Raw genomic sequence first — 16,343 nt, 5'->3', positions numbered from 1 at the left:
TTTGCTTTTTCATGCCGTTCATGGGGTTCTCAAGGCAAAAATACTGAAGTGGCTTTCCATTCCCTTCTCCAGTGGACCACGTTTTGTCAGAACTCTCCACCATGACCTCTCCGTCTTGGGTGGCCCTACACGGCATGACTCATAGTTTTATTGAATTAGACAAGGCTGTGGTCCATGTGATCAGTTTGGTTAGTTTTCTATGATTGTGGTTTTCATTCTGTCTGACCTCTGGATAAGGATAAGAGGCTTTTGTAAACTTCCGATGGGAGAGACTGACTGAGGGGGAAATGGGGTCTGCTTGAAACAGCCCTACTTGAGTAGGTAGTAAATAGCCTGAATAAGTCTTACCCATCTAAATAAAACCTAGCGTCTAGAATTCTTTGGATAAAGGTCAGAGCCTGATTTTTTTTTTTTTTCTCAGTGTTTAGCTCAACTTATAGCCTCTTCTGTTCAGGTTAAATTACATCTTTTAAATCTGGCAGTTGGTTGGAGGATGTGTCACGTTATTCCCTGAGCTTCTGAAAATTATTCTAAAGAAGAACCACATAGGGTATTTTTTCCTTTGTGTCAGAGAACTTAGGTCCTGCAAGCCATGAACAAGCAGATCCTTTCTCACAGAGCTTACTAAAAGTAAATAGTACTGACATTTGTTGAGTGCTTATTTTTTGTGAATGATTCTGAGCTGTTTACATGTAGTAACTCATTTAATCATCACAGCTACCCTCTAAGGTAGGGGAGTATAGATGAAGAAATGGAAGTACAGAAAATAGGTAGTGGAGTTCACCTACCTGGTGCCAGAGATAGAAAACCTCACTGTGTAAGTGCTTCTTCACTGGAGATTAGGAGGAAGTAACAGTGTTACTTTTTCATTCTTATTGGACTTTCCCCATAGCTGCTTTCAGCATTAACAAATAAATACACTTGCAAAGTAGCTTGAGAATTCTTTAGTCATTATTCTTTGTAAAAAACAGTGAATTTTTGATATAGCTGCCTTTTTAATAATGAAAATTAAAACTATTAAAATAAAAAGATTTACCTAAGATTCTGTGGCAAAAATATAGTAGCATAAAGTTACCCCTAGCTAAATATAAAGTACTTCATTGGGACCAAAAATAGGGCGCTTTGCCAACTACTGAAGATCTTGAACATGAAGATCTTGTATACACTGTGTTTCTTGGTGACACCGTGTTTCTTGGTGACACCGTGTTTCTGGGTGGAGAGGTGAGGTGAGGTGTTTGGTGGTTTCTAGCTTGGTTGTGATACCATAACACGTATCAAGAGTCAACACTGAATGCTCTGTGCTGTGTACACAGGAGCTCCAGGGTTTCACACCCTTGATCTGGAGCCACATTTTGATGCAGTGGTGGTGGCAGCCATGGCAAAAATCAGTCAAGGCCTGGTGCCTTTTAAGGTGGTGGGTGGTCTTTGGTTCCTCTCCTGGGGTTTTCTTTAAGAAGGTATGCATAATTCCAAGTCTGACTCACTCTCACAGGAGGCCTTAACCCCTTCTTTATCACCTGTAAGTAGGTAGGTCTCAGGGCTTAATTTTTTAGCTTGCTTTTATACTCTTTGGGAATTCAAATTGGAATAGTTTTCCCAACATTGCATTTGATAGTTTTTACTCATTTCTAAAATTAGAATTAAGAACTAGAAACACCGTGTTCATTAAGCATCACGTGCCCAGTCTGAGCCAGGAGCTGGAAGGCTAGAGAATTGAGGAAACAGACACAGGGAAACGGATAGAGTAGATAAGATGGGAAACAGGAGTGGGAGATGTTCAGACCAGAAGACACACTTACAGGAGCAAGAACAACTGATACCTGTTAGACCCTGATCCTAAGAAGCTTAATCTCTAGAATTTAATTTTTATTTTTAATTAAATAACTGCCTGTCAGGCTTTGTTTTGATACAACCCAGGCATTTTCCTATTTTCACCCAAACCTTGCATTGAGTCTTCTTTTCATCCCATCCAGTTCTCTGCCCCAGATTCTTTACCAGGCTCTTTGATGTGAGTCTTGAATTGTTCACTGGACCTCTTACAGGTATTCTTGGTTGTTGGATTTTATCCATCCATTCACAGGTTTATGCCATCTGCGTTGGGCTTTCCTGCTTCCCTCAGTTGGACTGTCTGGGGAGAGTTATGTTTTCATATGATAGACTCTTGGAGACTTTGCCTTTCATGCCTTTCCGTGCCTTGTTCCCCTGATGAAATAGTTTAAAACAATCTCCCAGTGTCTTGCAGACTTTTGTTTTTTCTTTTTAAAATAAACTTAACTTGGGAATAATTTTGGTTGATAGTAGTGTTGCAAAAATCGTACAGAGAGTTCCTAAATATCCTTCACTCAGCTTCCATACATGTTAACATCCTAGTTAATAGTTTGAAAGTATTAAAACTAAAAAATTAGCATTCGTACCTCAGATATGCAGATGATACCATGCTAATGGCAGAAAGCAAAAAGGAACTAAAGAGCCTATTGATAAGGGTGAAAGAAAAGAGTGAGAAAGCTGGCTTAAAACTCAACATTCAAAAAACCAAGATCATGGCATCCGGTCCCATCCCTTCATGGCAAATAGATGGGGAAAAAGTAGAAACAGTGGCGGATTTTATTTTCCTGGGCTCAAAAATCACTGTGAATGGTGACTGCAGCCATGAAGTTAAAAGATGCCTTTTCCTTGGAAGAAAAGCTATGACAGACCTAGACAGTGTATTAAAAATCAGAGACATCACTTTGCCAACAAAGGTCTGTATAGTCAAAGCTATGGTTTTTCCAGTAGTCATGTATGGATGTGAGAGTTGCGTGAAGAAGGCTGAGCACTGAAGAATTGATGCTTTCTTATTGTGGTGCTGGAGAAGAAACTTGAGAGCCCCTTGGACTGCAAGGAGATCAAACCAGTCAATCTTAAAGGAAATCAACCTTAAATATTCATTGGAAGGCCTGATGCAGAAGCTCTAATACTTTGGCCACCTGACGTGAAGAGCCAGCTTATTGGAAAAGACCCTGGTGCTGAGAAAGATTGAGAGTAGAAGAAGAGGGCAACAGAGGAGGAGATGGTTAGATGGCATCATCAACTCAATGGACATGAGTTTGAGCAAACGCTGGGAAGTAGTGAAGGACAGGGAAGCCTGGCATGCTACAGTTCATGAGGTCACAAAGAGTCAGACATGACTTAGTGACTGAAAAACAACAAATGTGCCATTAACTGCATTGTGGATTTCATTCAGATATCTTCCATTTTCCACTTGTATCTGTTTTGGATTCCCTGTTGCCTTTAGGCATCTTGTCTCCCTTAGTGACCTCTGGCTTCTGCTAGTCTCTGTGTGACCTCAGCACTTTTGGAGAATTGATCAGGCATTTCGTAGGCTGGCCTGCAGTTTGAGCTGTCTGGTGTCTTCTAGCGATTTGGAGAGAATGCTCCAGGGGTGCAGTGCCCACCTGCTGTACAGTGGCGTTCATGGGGCATCTGCTCAGTGTCACGTCTGTTGTCCTCTTTGCTGGTTTGGTTCTTTGGAGGCTGTCATAAAGTGCAGCATGCATTCAAAGGGAGGGGTGGGGCTTAAACGACACCTGTTGGGAAGGGGTTTTACATTACTATTTGAATTATTCTGGGGGGAAGAGTTGTCTCTTCTTTTCCCCTTTATGTATGTATTTTATCAGTATCGACTCATGTGTTCATTGTGCACTTTGGTTATACCCAGCACTACGATATTTATTTTGTAGCACAAATCGTTTCAGCTTTGGTCATTGGGCATCTTTCAGGTGGGCTTTTGTGTGCCGCTGACATACCCTATCCTTTGTTTTGTGAACACTGCCTTCCTTCCTGGCACCACAAGGTAGATGTTCCAGGCTCATCTTGGACTTCTCTGCCCTGGCGTTACCCACTTTTTCCCAAAGGCTCTGGTCCCTTTTAGTGGAGAATGGTATTTAGAAACCCGATTGGAGTATAGATGTTCTTTCTCCTGGAGTGCTGCTGCTTCTTGGCTCTCTGCTGACAGATAGGAGATGTATGTGTGTGTTTATAGACCAGCCCACGTGCACATGCTTACCTCTGATGATTTCTGTGACTGTCTGTGTTGTCATCTGTGGATCTCTCCATGGCTAGCCCAACACCACAGGAGCATGCTAGCCATCACAGGAGCATGCTAGCCTCCTCCCTTTGCGCATTTGTAAGCCCATTCTCTGACAGGGAGACACCCAGATCATCTCCTGCCCATTTACCCCAACCTTACACATGTGAAAATGATTGCAGCATTCACCGGCACCCCTGTGACAGACAGCTTATAGTACAGTTCAGCACATTTGTCAGTTTGCATCTGGCCTAGTGTTCCTGACTGCTGGCAAATTTTTTTACATTGTGCATGTTAAAGTTTATTCTCTGTATGAGGTTTACAATGATGTGTGCTTGTACAAATGCAGAGTCATGTTGTATTCATCAACCAGACTCTTTCATTTAGGTGTTCTGTGAGGTTTTTATTTCCCTAATCGAGTAACTGTTAGGCCATACTTGCATTGTTCCTTTACTGAAAAGGATTTAATGTTTAATGTTCTGTACTCAGTCATGTCCGACCCTTTGCAACCCCATGGACTATAGCTGGCCAGGCTCCTCTGTCCGTGGGGTTATCCCATCTAAAATACTGGAGTGGGTTGCTATTTCCTACTCCAGGGGAATCTTCCTGACCTGGGGATCGAACCTGCATCTTCTGCGTTGGCAGGCAGATTCTTTACCACTGAGCCACTAGGGAAGTTTGCATTTCTGTTACACGGTGGCTCTTAAGGCCATGTAGCCTTTCCTCAGATAAAGGCATAATAGATGTTAACTAGTAGGGAAGAATACTAGAATTTGAGAAGGTGAAAGAACCTTGAAGATTCATGAATTTTACCTTCCTCACCAGATAGGTTGGGCATCAAGCCAGAACTGGAACTTGGACTTTTTGATTTTCCTCCCCATCACTCATGGTAATTGAAATAGGAAAGATGAACAGGATGAAAGATGAGCAAAGGGCACAGATTGCTTGACGTTGCTTTATTATTATTTATTGAAGTACAGTTGATTGGCTTCCCTGATAGCTCAATTGGTAAAGAATCCGCCTGCAATGCAGGAGATCCTGGTTCGATTCATGGGTTGGGACGATCTGCTGGAGAAGGGATAGGCTACCCACTCCAGTATTCTGGCCTGGAAAATTCCATGGACTGTATGGTCCATGGGGTGGCAAAGAGTCGGACAAGACTGAGCGATTTTCACTTGCTTTACAATGTTGTGTTAGTTTCTGGTGTACAGCAAAGTGATTCAGTTATATACCTTGCTTTAGATTTGAAGTCTGTGTTCACTTAAGGGTGAGATTCCTTTATCTTTTGTTTTAGGAGATTAATTGGCCTTCCCTGGTGGCTCAGAATACCCACTCCAGTATTCTGGCGTGGAGAATCCCATGGACTGTATGGTCCATGGGGTCGCAAAGAGTCGGACACGACTGAGCGACTTTCACTTGGGAAGATCCCTTTGAGAAAGTAATGGCTAAAGAATTCTATGGATAGAGGAGCCTGGCGGGCTACATCTATGGGGTTACAAAGAGTCAGACTGAGCAGGCTCCTTTATCTTTTGTTTTAGGAGATTAATTCTAGCAGACAACTATTTGTTATTTGTTAGATGTGCTTTGGGAGAGGATTAAGATATTTAATCAAATGAACTTATAAAACAGAAACAGATTCACAGACTTACAGAACAAATTTATGGTTGCAGGGGAAAGGAGGAGGATGGGGTAAAAGATACTTAAGGAGTTTGGGATGGACCAGTATACACTGCTGTATTTAAAATGGATAACCAAAAAAAAAAAAAAAAGGATAACCAATGAGGTCCTACTGTATAGCACATGGAACTCTGATTGATTTATCTGGCAGCCTGGATGGGAGAGGAGTTTGGGGGAGAATGAATACATGTATAGGTATGACTGAGTCCCTTAGCTGTTCGCCTGAAACTATCACAACATTGTTAATTGGCTATAGCCCAATACAAAATAAAAAGTAAAAAAAAAGATATTGTTAATCATTTGCAAATTAGTGTTGTAGTGAATTATTAGTAGTTCTATTAATAGTTCATTTACCTGACTTTTTAATGCCAGTCTGAAATCAAGTGTTCTGAATGAACAGGGAATTGTGTTTGGGAAAGGGTCTGTGGAAGGAAATGACTGTGAAAAGCGCTACATCCCACTCTCACCAGATCGATGAAACCACTCTATAAGGCTCTGATGGATGTTGGTTTCTACTCATTAGAGTTTATCCTATTAACCTTTATAAATAATTTAAAGACTGGGGGGCCGCCTCTGAACTGGGACCCCCAGAGTTTTTCATTTCTTAAGTAGTTTTTACTGTATGCCAGGTACCAACGTAGACCCTTGATATGCAGATGAGCAAGTTGTATGCCTTGTCTGGTGAGCGATGGATATGAAAGGAGGAATATTTGACCCCAGGGCAGTGGTATAGAGGTGACCTTTTTCTTTGAAAAAAATTTTTTTTCTTTAAAAAAGCATACTTGCATCACCCTGAACCACTGTGTCAGTTTTTGCTTATTCCTTTGTGGTTGTATGTACTGAATATTGTGTTCTGAAATGGTTTTGTTTAATATTTTGTTCCAAGCTTTTCTCAAGTTTCTTCACAACACTGTGTAGTTTCTGTCTTTGCCTAGCTCCTTAATATTATTTTTCCCATAGAAGGCTACCTTCATCCTTTTTATGCTCGCAGCATTATTTTATCTGATGGGTTGGTTTCTTAGGCTGTATTTCCTGGAGTAAGATTACTTCAGGGTCAAAGAGTATGAGTGCTTTGCAGCTCTGGAAATGTATTGCCTGTTGTTTTGCATTGCCAGTAGCCTTCCTTGGAAACCTGCCATAGACCTGTCCTGCCTGCTGTGACTCCTTCACCTGCTGCTTACCCTGGGTCACTAGGATGGGGCTGCAGATACCACACTCACGTCTGAGCCAGTACAGTTGCTCTTCCCCTGCTTGTTGAACACCTTTCTTAGTGACCACACAGGGCTGGCTCCTTTCCCCTTGCTGGGTTATTATGAGGGTAATGAGGTAATATGCTGTGAGGCATGTAGACAAAGGGTGCTCAGAGAGGATGTCTCTGGACTGCTGTCGTCCTAGAGCTGGGCAGAGCTAGGTTCTGAACTGCTCTTAGCCTCAGTTTCCCAGGAGAATAGGTTAATAAACTCTTTTGCAAAACATACATTATACACTGACTCAACTCATACCTTCAATTCTGCCCCATCTGGTGGCTCAGTGGTAAAGAATATGCCTGCCAAAGGAGGAGACACAGGTTCAATCCCTGGGTCGGGAAGATTCCATGGAGAAGGGAATGGCTACCCACTCCAGTATTCTTGCCTGGGAAATCCCTCTGACAGAGGAGCCTGAGAGGCTATAGTCCATGGGGTCAAAAAGAGTCTGGACATGATTTAGCAACTATGTAACAAATAATCTCCTTTACAGGATATCTGATTCTATGAAGCAAGCAGCCATGCTGCCTTTTCTAGATCTCCTGTGAGGGGAGTGGAGCAAGGGAATGGTACTTACAATCTCTTTTCATTTCAAAAACCTTTTAGGAGATTGTGCAGACTTAATGTTAAAGATGTCTGGGAAACAGGAATCACTGGTGATTTTTAAATGCCTTAAGACATTGCTGTAAATATAAAATTCTACATAATAAAGTGATTTGAGGTAGGGAGCATGGACTTGAAGATTAAAGAAAATCAGTCCTGAATATTCAATGGAAGGACTGATGCTGAAGCTGAAGCTCTAGTACTTTGGCCATCTGATGGGAAGAACTGACTCATTGGAAAAGACCCTGATGCTGATAAAGATTGAAGGCAGGAGAAGAAGGGGTCGACAGAGGATGAGATGGTTGGATGGCATCACTGACTCAATGGACATGAGTTTGAGCAAGCTCCAGGAGTTGATGATGGACAGGGAAGCCTGGCATGCTGCAGTCAGTGGGGTCGCAGAGTTAAACACAACTGAACTGAACACATGTTCATTCTTATTGTCCCATACGCTCAATGCTTCAGGATCTATATGAACTAGTAGACAGATTGGTGATGGATAATACTTGGCTTTTATTTTTGTTTAGAAAATCCTTCCGATTATTTCACTTATTTGCTGTGATCTTCTTCGAAGAAATTATTTTGGTTTTACTTCCCCCTTTGTCTCTTTCCTTCTCACTTCATTTTCCTCCTGTCTTCCCCTTCTCCCCCCGACCCCCGGCCTTCAAAATACTGTCACAGGGGCCACCTGGTGTTGTACACTTTTAAATAGGGTGATCTTTGAATTTGATAAGAATTGAAAATTAATCTGCGGTATGGTTGGGATCATAAGTTACTGAGCGGAGATATTTCTTACTGAAATTCTTATTTGAGCAATGTGCCTCATACTTTATTATGGCAGTTTTGACTGTTTGGCACTCTCGCATATCTTCCGTATCTGGCAGTTGCAGATTCTGTGCAAATATGTCTGCATATTCAGCGCACGCTGCAGGGGTACTGGCCTCTGATGAGGTGCTCTTCTTACTTGCACAGGTTGCACAGAGCATTGAGGACCATCATCAAGAAGTGATCGGTTTCTGCAGAGAAAACGGCTTCCATGGCTTGGTTGCATACGACTCTGATTATGCTCTGTGCAACATCCCCTACTACTTCAGTGCCCACGCCCTAAAACTGAGCCGGAATGGGAAGAGTCTCACCACGAGCCAGTACCTGATGCATGAGGTTGCCAAGCAGCTGGACCTGAACCCAAACCGCTTCCCTATCTTTGCCGCTCTGTTAGGTAAGTGGCAGTGTTAAAGCTCTCATTTTGTGAAAAAGTTATGTGTATCAGGAACATACTGATTTTTTTTTAAATTTCAGTGCTAGAATATTTTGGATTGTGTCTTGAATTTTAAAAAACCAGGGAATGGGCTCCTCTTCAGTAACATTCTTTACTCATTATTTTTTGCTGATAATGTGCTTCTTTTGTTCCTAAGTGTTTGTTTATGTATTGTTTCGTCTAGGCCAATAAACTAATTTTGGGGAAAAAAATGCTCTTAATGTTTTGGGGAAATAACATTTAAAAATCACAAATGCTAATATGTTCTCACTGTGAAAAACATTTAAACCTTTGACACAAATTACAGAAGGGAATTTGCTGTGAAGTTAGCACTGTTCTGTGTTCCCCTTGTTTTCAGGATTCTCACTACTTTAAAAGGAAAACAACAGAAATAAACTATTCTACCTTTGTTTCCAAAGGCTGCATCTTAAGTAAATGTATAAATATCTTTAAAAACTCCCTTGGAGGAATTTTTTATGCTGATATCTAGAAGGGTTGAAATCTTGTTTTAACTAAGATTTTATATATAAATTTTTCTCTTTTAAGTAACTTGGTAAGCCACCAGGGAAGTCCAACTTGGTAATAGGTAATCCATTTATTTATCACTTTATGTCTGTAGTTTATAGTTATTTCTATCTTTTCTGTCAACTTCCCTTTCTTGTGCTTGGAATGTGCATGTCTCTTAGCTACTTGAGAATCTGGCTCTAGTTTGCTGAGAGTTTGTAAAAATTGTGTCCACAGTATAAGTAAATGTCTTCTGAGCAAGACCCTTCTGTGAGTAAAACCTAAGAACTTCAGTGATGAGATTGAGAGCTGTTTGGGGTACTCAGGCCCTCTCTGAGAGATGTGTGGTCTTAAGAAAAAGTGAGATCTTACTGTACTCTCTCAGTTTTTATTCTGCAATGCTTAGCAACAGGATCTGGTTGTGCTTACAAGGGGGGCTATATTGTGGGCGCTTTTAGAAATTTCTAATTAGCAGATTTTTCAATAACCATTCCAAAAGAGTTTTATACAACTAGAAATTATAGTGAGGGAGCCATAATTTTTCATGTTATTTGGTGATAAAATTTCAGATTGTGTAACCACAAATTAATAAAAAAAATTCTGATTTTACAAGTTGTCTTTATTTGGATCCAATCTCAAATACATGTCTTTAAGTTTGTACTTGGCTATTTTCTGTCCATTTTCTTAGTGAACTCTTGTGACTTGGGATTCAGAGGATTAAACCTAATTTCTAAATGCATATAGTACTTTTATGTTTTCAGATATTAAAATATAAAAGGATGTTTCCTCAAGTATTAAAAAGTGATGACGTGGATGGACACATGAAAAGTTTCATATTTACTTAAATGTTATACCCATTGACTTGGGCATGTTAATTGACTTTAAATGAATGGGAATATTTTCATTACTTTTAGAATATGGATACCTTAGCTACCCTGGGAAGGGTATTTGTTTATCTTATTTAAGAAACATTGAATAAATTTCTTGGGAGATAATACCAACTAATAGTTTATGAAATATTAAAAGAAGTGAAAAATAATAACACTGTGAATAATTTAGTAATGAATTAATTTAAGGCTTGAAATGTCTTCAAAAAATTTAGGCAAATTATAAAGTCTTAATTGGGTGAGCATTTTTAGAGCATTTTAGTTTAGATTTTGTGTGAAAAGTTCAGTGTCCTCATATAGAAATATTATTTTTCCTTTTTTTAAAATAGAAAGTATAATTTCTTCTTTTTGTAATAGAAAGCATAGCAATATAAGATGTTTTGTTTTAGAAAAGTTGAGTGAAATACTCATTTAAGTATGTGGCCCAAGTTTTAACAGACTATATTTGATGTTGGAATTGGCTTAATATTTTTTCAGATAGTAGGTAGCTTCAAAAACAAATCTCAGATGCTTTATACTTCACAGGAAAGTTCTGCGCTATCTGTGAGCAGAGGAAGGCAATACAGAACTCAGTGATTGACGGTTTGGGCCTGGCTCTGCTCTCGTGGGTGTCGTGACAGTTCGGCAAGCCTGTGTCACATGTCTGTGTCTAGAGTATTATGAGTAGCAATGCTGAGATGCGCTTACCTTGTCTTGCCTTCTGTTAGCAGCTCAGTAATGTATCTGCTTAGTGTGGAGGTGACTAAATCATAATATACAAATCACAGAATTATTTAGGAAATTATTGCTTTTAAATTATATGAAAATAACTAACAAATATGTTAGTATATCAGGCATCTAAGCATTATATTGAAGGGAAAGTGTTCACCCCAAAAAGGTAGTTTCTCAGCTGAATACAATTCTTACTTGTGACATAGGCCTGGTGATATTGCAAAGAGCTGACTGACACTTCTTGGTGGTAGTGTAGTCTGTGCTTTGTACATCTATTTTGTGGGTGGTGCTAGAAATTGGAGGAGGAGGGTGTTGATCCATGTCACAAACTGCAAGCATTGTCACTTAACCTTAGGTTTTATAACTGGGTAGATTCTGCATCTGCACCTACTTCACAGAATGCAGTTTGAGCCATAGCTTCTCATAAACACACGAAAACTTGTATCAGATTGGTATCTGGCATCTGGCATTATCAGACTGACCTTAATACTGTGCTGGGGAATTACTTAGGTTTTTATGCAGTTTATTCAGTTTGAATGCTGTTAAGCTTATAATGGAAATGTAGTTGAAGCAGCTTCAAGAAGTTGGCCTGCTGTATGTTTTGTGTTAACAGATGAAGAAATACTCTCAATGCCTGTGTGCAAGTTTTATGCGGTGTATTAAATGAGGTGGTCCTAAGGAGTCATATTGCAAAGTCTAAAACTAACAAAGATAATCTACAGATTATAACATGCAGTGATATTAAGTTTCCCCCTTGTCAGTAATGGCTTTTGTGGTATCCCTGTTTGTATTCCAGGAAATCACATTCTACCTGATGAAGATCTGGCTTCCTTTCATTGGAGTTTACTTGGTCCAGAACATCCACTAGCTTCACTTAAGGTAAAAATTAATTTTATTTCCAACATTTGTTGCTTTTCCTTTTCCTTTCATAATCTAAGCAATGTTTCTTTATTGTAGAAGGAAATATACCGCAAAATTAGCAATATCATGCTTCCGCCTAACTTCACAATCTGTGCTGCCTTCAAAAAAACAAAGAACCTACCTTATATTGTTCCCCGCACCTATATTTTAGGGAAATATATATAAATGTTTTTAAAAATTTCCTCAGATGAATTCTTCATGTCATGTACCTAGATAGGTGTAAATTTTTTAGCTAAAGTTTGTACGTATTTTCTTTTCTTGCAAATATTATTTTTTCAATAGATAATATCATCTGCTGTTATGGATCAATATCTTAGCAGAGTTTGATAAATTTCATAATTTTCTTACTGATTTTCTAATATTGTAAAAATCTATAGTTTTAATGCTTTATGAGTGATTGAGGAGACCCAAGTTCATTAGAAAAATGGTCTATTTGTACTGTTCCGTTGATATTTATTTTCTTATTTTTCTCCCCTTCCTGTTTGTGAAAGTAATGAACATCCAGGAAGATGCCCTTAACTTTGATTTTCTAAAGTGGGAGGGTTTACAGTTTGATGTGAGCATAGTAGTGGAGTGGTATGAGTCACTAGGGAACTTGTATTTGTGAGTGGCTTCCTGTGATTTTCTGAATTCCCTTTGCTGAGAAAATTGGTGTGGTGTTCTCTGCTGTCAGTGTTGTCGTCATAGCTGCCACTTCCTAGATAGGAAGTTGGGAATTCTGAACCTAGACTGGCCGGCAGCCTGGGCCTCAGTTCCTTGTGGTAATGGGGAGGTTGCATGGAGTGGTTTCTGAATGCATGTTTTCCTATTGTCAGAATTGTCCTCCAAATAGGATTTTCAGTGTTTAACTTACAGCAAACTGTGATACTTGGAAGTTCAGGTGGCATTCCTCTCCTGCCTCTTTCATCTTGTTCCTTGGTGCCTAGAACCCTTTTTTTTTTTTTTTCCATTTCTTATTGATAGGCCCTGATATTTTCCTTTTTATCCTAACAGTTCTCGGTATGAGGCTTTTCAGCTTCTGTTGGAAGGTCAGTTTTTCTCCTTTTGTTTGAGTTACTTGTTTTCTTTTGCCTTTTTTTTTTTTCCCGCCTGAAGGAAAACCGCTGTCTATTTGCTATTGGCCAGAATGTTCTTCAGGTGTGTTTTCATTTACAAAGTACTACAATTTGTAAACTTGATTCCAAGCTCCTGGTGATACCATTAATGACTTGCAGAATCAGAAAAGTACAGTCTGAAATCAGGTAGACTCAGAAGTATTAGGCTCATTAGCTTATTAAACGGTATGCTTTTATGAAAGCTTGTTTTTTTTACAAGGTTTGTATTGTTTTGAGTAGGAGGGGTGAGTGAGAGGCTCCCAGGATCCCCAGACGGTATACATATGTTTAAATTGAGCTCGCCTTATTTCGTGTGTTAGAGGTTAGAAGTGAGGAACTGTTTAAAGAATTATTGGAAAACCAGCTCAATCCACTAGTAGATCGCAAGTATCATTATCACGTACTTTTCCTAATAGTTTGTTAATAAAAATAAAAATATATAAAAAGTTGAAATAGAAAATATCTATTCACATATCCATCACCTTGGTTCACCTGTTGTTAACAGTTTGCTGTAAAGATTATTTATATCTGTGTGTGTGTTTTTTAACTCAACTATCTGGAAGTAAGTTGCAGAGATCATAACACTTTATCTGTGAAAACTTTGGTTTATATCGGCTGCTGCTGCTCCATCGTATCCAACCATTTGTGACCCTGTGGACTGTAGCCTGCCAGGCTCCTCTGTCCATGAAATTTTCCAGACAAGAACACTGGATTGAGTTGCTGTTTCTTACTCCAGGGGATCTTTCCGACCCAAGGCCTGAACTAGCGTCTTCTGAATTGGCAGGCAGGTTCTTAAGCACTGAGCCACCTGGGAATCCCTTGGTTTATATCAACACCACCACCTAAAAATAAGGATAATCTCTTAATTATATTACTGTCATCACATCAACTAAATTAATGTCATTTAATATAAGTCTACGTTGACATTTTTCTGTTTTCTGTGGAAGTTGTTTGTAGGATTGTTTGTGTATGTATGTATTTTAAAATTATTTATATACTTTTGGTTGTTTTGGGTCTTCGTTGCTGTGCACAGGCTTTCTCTAGTTGTGGTGAGCGGGAGCTATTCTTTGTTGCAGTGCGCAGGCTTCTCACCACAGTAGCTTCTCTTGCTGTGGAGCACAGGGTCTAGGCACGTAGGCTTCAGTAGTTGAGGCTCGTGGGCTCAGTAGTTGTGGCACATGGGCTTTGTTGCCTTTGGGCACGTGGAATCTTCCCGGACCAGGGATCAAACCCATGTCCTCTGCATTGGCAGCAGATTTCTATACACTTGTGGGTTTTTTAAAAAACTAAATTTTTTGCATTATCAACATGTGTATTTTAAATATTAGCTAGGTATTTTTATGGCATAATAGCGAAGCAGTCCAACATAATTTTTCAATGATTTGATAAGCTGTAGGATTTTTTAAAGTGACATTACGAAAAGTAAAACGTCTGGCTTTGAGTTAAAAAATTGCAAAACTTTTATGTTTTGACCTTTATACACAGTTTCTGTGTGTGCTGCTGCTGCTAAGTCACTTCAATTGTGTCCGACTCTGTGCGACCCCAGAGACAGCAGCCCACCAGGCTCCCCCGTCCCTGGGATTCTCCAGGCAAGAACACTAGAGTGGGTTGCCATTTCCTTCTCCAGTGCATGACAGTGAAAAGTGAAAGTGAAGTTGCTCAGTTGTGTCCGACTCTTAGCGACCCCGTGGACTGCAGCCCACCAGGCTCCTCCATCCATGGGATTTTCCAGGCAAGAGCACTGGAGTGGGTTGCCACTGCCTTCTCCTTCTGTGTGTAGTATCATCTTAACAAAAACTGGGATTTTTTTTTTCTTTTTAATTGGAGTATTGCTTTATAATGTTGTGTCAGCTTCTGCCATACAAAAACACGAATCAGCCATAAGCATACACATGTCCTGTCCCTCTCAAATCTCCCACCCACCCCCCGACCCCATCCCATCCCATCCCTCTGGGTTGTCACAGAGCACAATGTCTGGCCCCCCCCCCGTATAACTCAGCGACTTCCCACTCTGTTTCACAGATGGTATCGTATATGTTTCAGCGCTACTCTCTCAATCCCTCCTGCCCGCTCCTTCCCCCACTGTGTCCACAGGCCTGTTCTCTCTGTCTCTATTTTTGCCTTGCAAATAGGTTCATCAGTGCCATTTTTCTAGATTTCATATATATGCGTTAATATGTGATATTTGTTTTTCTCTTTCTGACCTCACTCTGTGTAACTAGTCTGTGGGATATTGAATATGGGGTTTTTTCTCATGAACGTACTACTGTTTAGAATTGTTTGTGCCCATCTGCTTTTTTAATTGCTTTTTCCCAGTTATAAAACTAACTACATCTTTTGAAAATTTGGTTAGTTGTTGATTATAAAACTTTCTTATGATTTTTTTTCTTTTCAACAGAGTATGTTGTATACAGTTTTTAAGGATACTTGATTTTGCTTCCCCGATTTCAAGCATTCCTTTTCTCCTACTTTATTTTGCCAAAGTATTTCACTGAGTTCATATCTACTAGTTTATTGTTCACAGAGGGTTGCTGTTATATGAACTTATTATCTAATAAATTCAAATCCCCCCTTAACGTGTAATGTCATAATCTTATTCCTGTCGACATTTCGACATCACCATCCACAGTGCTGGTTGGGCCAATAGGAGAGCGTGGCTGGGGCTCTGGATTCAGAAGCACAAGCAGAACCTGGAGTGGCTGGTGATAAACAGCTGAGGCAGTTGGATCATGAGGCGATCCCCACAGAGAAGGCTAGGAAGGGAGCAGAATTCTGTTTTGTGCTGCCTTATTAATCAGGGATAGTGCTTATTAGAGTAGGTGTGCAATGCTAAACACACTTAAAAACCTACAAATCAAGTTAGGGCAGTAGAAAAGGGGAAGTTAAGGCAGCCAGTCAAGTTTTTAAGCTTTTCAATACTTGTTTACATGTTAAGAACTTCTAGTTTCTTAGTTATGGAAGTAAAGTTTCTTAGTTTTGGAATTAAAGTATATTTCGTTTGTTTTCAGCACAGCAGGAGCCCGTTTTAAGTCACATCACATTCTAGAAGCAGAGGTGGGAGTCCTTTGGGATGTTAGGTGATCAGCTCTGCTTGGGAACACCTCCTGGCTGTAAGCATGTGCCAGATGAGTGCCGTTTTTATATGTGCTTTTTGAATTTTTAAAAATGGTTTTATGATTTTGAGTCCTTGAAAGTTATGGAACTTTTTATTTGGGTTTGGCATTGAATTTTTTAATGGAAAGTGTTTTCTTAAGTTGAATCATAAGTTGCAGGTCTTTGTATTCCCAAACTTCATATTCAGTTTCATATATTTTGAGTTTTATCCCTGTCAGTCATTCCTGACTCCCAAGTGTTTCCTGCCCCAGAGTCCCTTTGTCA

General features: G+C 39.8%; 1 protein-coding gene across 1 annotated transcript in view; it reads left to right on the top strand.

Moving 5' to 3' along the window:
• The window catches only part of FAM120A (family with sequence similarity 120 member A), a 118,536-nt gene that overhangs the window by 15,435 nt on the left and 86,758 nt on the right, over positions 1–16,343 (top strand). Inside the window, exons 2-3 of the mRNA XM_069575625.1 lie at positions 8,563–8,809; positions 11,747–11,829. Of these exons, the coding sequence (XP_069431726.1) occupies positions 8,563–8,809; positions 11,747–11,829 (330 nt within the window). The remainder of the gene's footprint in view (positions 1–8,562; positions 8,810–11,746; positions 11,830–16,343) is intronic.

Source organism: Ovis canadensis, chromosome 2 (assembly GCF_042477335.2).
Source record: "Ovis canadensis isolate MfBH-ARS-UI-01 breed Bighorn chromosome 2, ARS-UI_OviCan_v2, whole genome shotgun sequence".
Classification (NCBI taxonomy): Eukaryota; Metazoa; Chordata; class Mammalia; order Artiodactyla; family Bovidae; genus Ovis; species Ovis canadensis.
This window is presented reverse-complemented; position numbering and strand designations above follow the sequence as displayed.